This window comes from Necator americanus, chromosome I, assembly GCF_031761385.1.
Source record: "Necator americanus strain Aroian chromosome I, whole genome shotgun sequence".
Lineage (NCBI taxonomy): Eukaryota > Metazoa > Nematoda > Chromadorea > Rhabditida > Ancylostomatidae > Necator > Necator americanus.
Genome location: NC_087371.1, coordinates 24,992,765 through 24,999,830, shown reverse-complemented (window position 1 = coordinate 24,999,830; position 7,066 = coordinate 24,992,765). Strand labels below are relative to the sequence as shown.

General features: G+C 43.2%; 2 protein-coding genes across 3 annotated transcripts; both read right to left on the bottom strand.

The window, feature by feature from the left end:
• Positions 1-135: 135 nt before the first annotated feature.
• On the bottom strand, positions 136-549 carry RB195_006783 (uncharacterized protein; the record flags this gene model as incomplete). The annotated part of the gene is made up of 2 exons (XM_064180064.1): positions 136-294; positions 469-549. The coding sequence occupies 2 exons, from the start codon at positions 547-549 to the stop codon at positions 136-138; spliced, it is 240 nt and encodes a 79-aa protein (XP_064036966.1).
• Positions 550-649: 100 nt separating this feature from the next.
• RB195_006782 (uncharacterized protein) lies at positions 650-5,666 on the bottom strand (the record flags this gene model as incomplete). 2 transcript variants are annotated; one of them, XM_013435287.2, is made up of 6 exons in its annotated part: positions 650-784; positions 843-995; positions 1,079-1,157; positions 2,344-2,412; positions 2,872-3,003; positions 5,617-5,666. In XM_013435287.2, the coding sequence occupies 6 exons, from the start codon at positions 5,664-5,666 to the stop codon at positions 650-652; spliced, it is 618 nt and encodes a 205-aa protein (XP_013290741.2). The 2 variants fall into 2 exon arrangements, with proteins under 2 accessions (XP_013290741.2, XP_064036965.1); XM_064180063.1 differs by having other exon boundaries at positions 5,617-5,657.
• Positions 5,667-7,066: the final 1,400 nt, after the last annotated feature.

The following is a 7,066-nucleotide window of genomic DNA, read 5'->3' as shown; positions in this document are numbered from 1 at the left end:
TTTGAATGTATTTGTTTTTCTCCTCACTCTTCGCTGTAAGCTCGTTATCGCATAGGAGAGGAACCGAAACAATCAGTGTTTATTTTCGAAAAAAAGAGATTAAATCTGGAAGAAGTCGCATGGATTTCTGAGCTCTCACTTCTCAGTTTTGAACTTCAAAGAAGTGTCGAATGCGATTGATATCTTTGTGCTGGTCATAAAAATAAAATTTGATCCGTTCTCTTGATTTCCTGCATTGTACTCCACATTGGTTTGTAAAGAATATTGCATAAAAGGCAACAGTACACAAATCCACTGAAATCATTTGATGGAAATCGATACCGATGTTGGTTACCTTATTTTGGAAAATCCTTCGCATATTCGGATAAACGAATACGCTCACTATTCGAACATCACTGTTTAATATTCGAGTAAAAGAGTATTTGACACTTACTCTCATTCGTATTTTCTTCTAATTTTCGTGCTCACTTCTTCAGTGGTTGTAGATTTTCTTTGTCGCTTGTTTATTGCATACTTTACTAAATCATTGCATAAAATAGCACAAAACATGCCACTCAGTGGTAAAATTCCAAAAGGTGAAGTATCCTCCTGATCCAAAGACAAAGGGAATATTAAGTGAAAAGTGCAATGATGGACTGTCGAATGCGTTTCAAAGTCGGACTTCAAGAATCCTTTGTATTCTTCTACAAATCTGATCGTGGTGTCTCAACTGCTCCTTGATGACCATAATCCTTGCATCAATCTTCATGATCCTGCGTTGTATTGAAGCTAATTCGCATACAACCTGCAACAGATCAAACTATACGCACAAAATAATGTGAAGTTGTTGTGAGTCAATTCACCTGTAATGCGTCGTGTGCATATTTCCGCGCTTCTTTCGCGGGAAGAGGCTCTAGGATTCCAAAAGGTCGAAAGACTTGAAAGCCATCGGTTTTAACCTTAGATTCCGTTGTCTCGCTTTGCTGTGTACTTTTGCTTGCTTTGCGGTGGCGAATCTGAGTGGACGATTCACATAAAACAGACACATCAGAAGCTGCAACGGCTGTTCATATTTGGGAAAATGGGTGATAAAAGGGACCTCTTCTTTCTTTTCAACTCCACTTTGCTTTGATTGTGAGTGGTCCAAAAGCACAAATCTGTCACCATCGCAATCAATCCTGATACACAAGAAATCTTTAACTAGCTAAGGAATGAAAATACGGTGGTAAAATCACTTGGAGCCATTATAGAAGGTAACCAGAGAAAGGAAAAGTGATTTTGGTTGGTGTGGTTCGGGATAGGAAAATTTAAAAGCGAAGAAAAAATGGCGGATAGAATACGCTGATCAAATCATTCAAAAACCAAGCTGTCTTCGTTTATAACAAAATTTCGGTCCAGTGATCAATGTCTCAACTGCTTTTTCTTTGGCAATAACGGTAACGAGTTTGATGGTATTAGGTTGAAAAGTAAGTCGTGAGTGGCTTTTTCCAAGCTAAAAATGCACAAGAAGTGGAATTTGTCGGCAGAACATATCAACATATTAATATTTGATGCTATAGTCTAGTCAAAACGACCTGAAGTTTGGTGCAGTTACGTAAGTGGCTGCGTTCGCAGCGGCGCAGAGGAGCTATCTACTGAGACCCCGCCTAGCTCCGCTCATCGCTGCAGTGGGAGCCACTTGCAACCGTCAGCTCGAGCACAACTCGAGCTCGCGGCTTGGAGTACTTCCGCAACTGCACTAGGCTTCAGGCCGTTTTTATCTGACTGTACTAGAAAAATCGATCAGTTCAGTCGCTATTCAGAGAGGAGGTAATGTAAGAGCTTACTTTTAGATTACACGCATAGCGTGGGAGCGAGCTGCTGAAGTGAGGTTTGAATAGATTAAAGGCAGCATACCGCGAATCTGTGGTGGTACGGATTTCAGGTGGAGTATTCGTATACGGAATAGTAGATTATGGAGAGGGGGTCTGTCCATTTCTTCCTAATTGTCGTAAAAAACGGCCCGGAGGATGCGACGCGTGCACAAGGCTGGCACGCTCCAATCGCACTTCTTGTAGACTGTAGCGGGCCAGAACGTCCGAAGATGTATCTTCCACGCCGTTTTCACGGCGATTAGGAAGAAATGGATGGGATCACCCTTCTCTCCATAATCTGCGATCCCGTATACGAATACTCCACCTGAAATCCGTACCACCTCAGATTCGTGTGGTAATGCCTTTAAAAAAGGCGCTAGAGGAAGAGCCCAACATATCATGTAGTTAAGGAAGCGTGCGATTAAAAATGGTAGCCTATTAAAGATATAGGTCAAAGACAATCCAGATTTCGATGCTAACTCTCAGAAATAAAAAACGAACGAATACGTACCGTGTAGTAGCTTCTAGAGTCTGTATGTCAATATTGAAAACATTAGATAGCACAACACCACGTAATGTCCTGAAATGTATAAATGACTTTTTCTCTGCCACAAACTCCGCTCAGATTTCGAAACCTCATTAAAGGCAGCATACCTCGAATCCGAGGTGGTAAGGATTTCAAATGGATAGTTCTTTTACGTGGTCATAGATTGTGAGGAAGAGGGTGATTCCATTCATCTCTTCCTCTTCTTCCGTATAAAAGGGCCCGGAAGAAGAGGCCTCGAGCGTTCCGGGCGTTGTTGTCCACGAAGAGTTGTATTGGAGCGCGCCAGCCTTGTGCACTTTGCCGCATCTTCCGGGCCGCCTTTTACGGCGACTAGAAAGAAAGCAACGTAATCACCTTCTTCTCCACAATCTACAACCACGTATAGGAACTCTCCACCTGAAATCCTTACCACCCCATTTTCGTGGTATGCTACAGGTAGGTATGGCATATTTAGCAGCTTTGAAATCCGATTTTGTTCGGGATATTGTATACCTTGCTTTCGACATTGCTGATCTTGCTGAAACTAGATTTTTCTCCAATAGGACAGCAAGATTGCAGAAGTCGGAAACACACTGTAGTCTTTCAAAAGATAGAGAGTTGAGTTCTTCCATTTCCTTTCCTATCCTAAGAAAAAGTCTGGATTTGCAAGAAAATAATCACAAAACGGACTAATCGGTATATAAAGTACTTGAGTGACCAAATCCGTTATATCTGTCACAGGAAGGATGAATGCAGTGGGAAGAAAACCATCTACCTCTCCTTTATTCGCGGTACTCACTGTGATTTGATTGTTTTTTTTTCCAAAATCTTTGTACAATAATGCAGCTGGATGAACACATTCAGTACTGTAACTGTCAGGTTAGAAGATCGGCATAAATAACACTGAACAGAATATAGCCGAAGGCTGGACTCCTGCTAGTTCGAAACATATAGGTGTTGTGAGGTGGTAATAGTAATGACGGTAATAATAGTAATGACACATGGTTGTCACTGTCCAATCCCCTCACTCTTCCCTCCTTTTTTGCTCAATGTACTAGTAATAGTTGAAGTAAAAAGTTCTGAGCTCCGCTAGATGCCTTTAGTGAACCATATCTGAGTATGTAAACATCACATCGGGTCATCCTATACGCCGATTTCACGCTGACATTACAAGAACAAAAACCCAAGAAGATTGTTGTCCACTTGCGGTGAGCTGGCCCAAACGATCGCCTAGCCCGGATTAACAGCTAAGAAGGTTTCGCTGTGTTTGGTGGGATTGGAAAGGAATCATCCACTATGAGCTTCTCCAAACGGGCCAAACATTCAATTCGAACCCTTAACAACTGACCAGATTGAAGCAAACAGTCGACTAGAAGCAGCCAGAATTGCCTAATAGAAAATGTGTTGTGTTCCATCAAGATAACGCGAAGCCGCACTCGCCTTTAAAGTATCAGAAGCTCCGATAGCTTGGATGGGTGGTTCTACCGCATCCGCCGTAAAGTACAGACCTGACATCAAGCGACTATCACCTTTTCAAGCATTTGCAGAATTTTCTTGATGATACAAAACTGCTCTCAAGAGAGGGTTGCGAAGATGAGGTGGTCCAGTTTTTATTTCTGCCAGTAAAGACGAAAACTCCTTCAATTTCGGAATTAAGAAATTGTCCTCAAAATGCAAAAGATACCGAACAAAACGGCGCATATTTGATCTAAGTCCTATGTTGATCGTCGAAACAAAAAAAAAAAAACGCGCAAAGCTTTTATTTCATCTAATATTTATAAAAATATCAATATACGCATGTGTTCCACGGATTTCTCTCGTCAGAGACCTATTAGTCACGATGCTGCGTGAACGTGTACAGATGGCGGATAAGTGGTTAATCGCGGACTGAATGCAGACTTGAGCCTGCCCGGGATGCAGGTGGATTCATGAGAGAAACTTCCTCTTTCTGCTGTGACAGGACTGACCCATAATACTCTCGTATCTCTCACGTCAGTCTTGCCAAAAGCCTGCAATCAAGCAATAGGGAGGTATAAGTTAAGCGGTCTGGAGTTGTCTCCAACAAATAAGCTCTATTTGTCGACATAGGTGCGATAGAGAGATGCCGGGCCCTCCTCAGGTGAAGGGGGTTCAGCTCATGGGGTGAAGTTCAAGTGAAGGGGGTCGTTTTGCCAACTGTCCAAAAGAGAAGGGGGTAATTTCCCTAACCGTTTAAAAGTGAAGGAGGTCTCTTCCCCAATCGTTCAAAAGTGAAGGGGGTCAGAGCACCGGCTCCGACTCTGATCATCTATGTTCATCGCAACTATGTTTGTCTATTTGGGAGGACACCCTCACGTACTCCCACAAAACTCGTGGGACAAGAGGACTGCAACCTGCCAATGCGATTAAAAAATATTATGTACGATACTGTAAAAGGAAATAGTCTCAGACTCCAGAGGAAAGCCTAATACGGCAGCACAAGGAAAGACGGGGTTGCAGAAGTGGTTTACGCTGCCGAAGTGGAAGACGACTAGGATGGAGATCTGCACCTAAGAGGCATGTACGTTTGCATCGGAAAGATCTGATGATGCAAGCGAGGAAGATTAAAGACATCATGTGGTATGGAAGTCTCAGCGAAAACAAATAAAAAAGGTAAAAAAAAAACAAAACAAAAATGGAAAAAAGGAGCTCGAAATGTGTAGATTACAGAAACGAGCGTGATCTCACTCAAAACCCCTAACTCTCCACTACTCAAAACCCCTAATTAAGAACAACGCGGGAAATGCTTTAGTTCCCATGAGGTAGGTTAGAACGCACACCATTGTACATGCTTCGGTCACCTCAGCAGCTTATTCATTTGTTTTAGTTGAATAGCTGGTGAGGAGACCGTGCACAATAGTGACGCATTGCAACTGATTTCGTAGGAAGGAACCCCGTCTTCTACGCGGTTTTCTTTCGGCTATTAGGGGAAGATAAGCAGAGCCCCACTAGTTTCTGTAGTCTGCAACCCGAACTATGTTCTCCCCGGAATTTCCTTACCATGTCAATTTTATGATACGATGCCTCTAAGTGCGATGTCGTCAGACTGACCGAGACGATATGGCGCCATTCACTCAATGGAAGAAGAACTCAGGTGGAGCAGGTGATGAATGGGTGTCCTAATCAACACGAATGTTGCAACAATCATCCCCCCCACCGTCCCCTAGTAAAGTCCGCCACGGATTCTCCCTTCAGAAGTGCAAGTCGTGATAGAGCATGAAAACTGGCACAGATGCGTACCTGATCTTATATCTGCAGACTTTCTTCGGGCCAGTAGTCATCCGTTTCATTTAATTCTAACGATGCATATGACATCCAACCTTCAAAAAGAAAAAATTGGAAGATCTTGTGGACCGTTCCTATCTTAATAAAACTGACCAAAAGGAACTTCAAAACTACCGTCCGATACACTTGCAGAGCGTGTTATACAAACTACTCGCTAAGATCATCTTCCCGCGCATATCTATGATGCAGGATGAAGCCCAGCCTCAAGAACAGGCTGGATTCCGTTAGGGGTTCAGCTGCTTGGACCACGTCCAGACCGTGTAGAGGGTCACTGAGGTTTGCCGGGGATATCGCCTTCCTCTTGTTCTAACCTTCGTCGACTGTGAGAAAGCGTTAGAAAGAGTAGAAACGATTGCAATACTCTCAGTACTGGTCGATGAAGGTGCACCACTAGGATGCAGTTTTTCTACCGCCAACTCACCATACCCCTTAGAAAGGGGATACGACAAGGCGATACTATTTATATCGCCATAGCTGCTCACGGTTGCTTTGCAATGGATAATGAAATCATTTTCCTGAGAAGAAAGGGGCATACGTGTTGATGTAAGATTCCTCTCAACTTACCCTCGGTTTGCGTTCTCTTTTCGAGAAGTACCTATAAACCAGGAACGATGCTCAATAAATTGAAAGAAGCAGCGAGGAGAATAGGACAGCGAATAAACAGAAGGAAGAAACAGTTCATGAAGGGCGCCTATTGTGGGGGCTGTAGGGACGGAGGATGGAGGAGTACCACATGAAAGCTCCCAAATCGTGGAAACTTCGTCATACGTATACCTCGGACGTTCTATGAATATGGAAAACGACTTGAAGAAAGAAATGAATGGAAGGATGAGAACAGGTAGCATTCGCACCCGTCAGGGAAGCTCCGAATCAACTGACGGACCAAGAGCTCCGTGGCTATCTGTTCGATTCGGCAGTTTTTCCAGCGGTCTGTTACGCAGCGATGACGTGGGTAGACACTGCTCCCATGTCTAGAAAGTACTTACTACCCACAGAACCCTTCAGAGATGCCTTCTGAAGTATATCCGGCGCACTCAACACCTAGCCCATTTTCGCAGCTCCGACTTGAGAGCAATGCTTCGTCTTCGCGATCCAGCGGAATATATATATATATATATATATATATATCGAAAGCAAAACATAGATGGGTCGGCCACATTATTAGAAGAATCGACGACGGACTAAAAGAACATTTGAAAAGATCCATAGAACATTTGAAGAGATACTAAACACTTTCGAGGCCGCAAACGTGATGGGGTAATGTGTTCCCCTCACAGGTGGACCAGGTGAGATCTCAGCTGGATATAGCTCAAAAATCCTTCCACGGTAACTCACGAAATATGAAAGCTAAGCTTACTTATCTACTTTCCTGAATAACTTTACATGTGTTTTCTTTCGTTAGTTT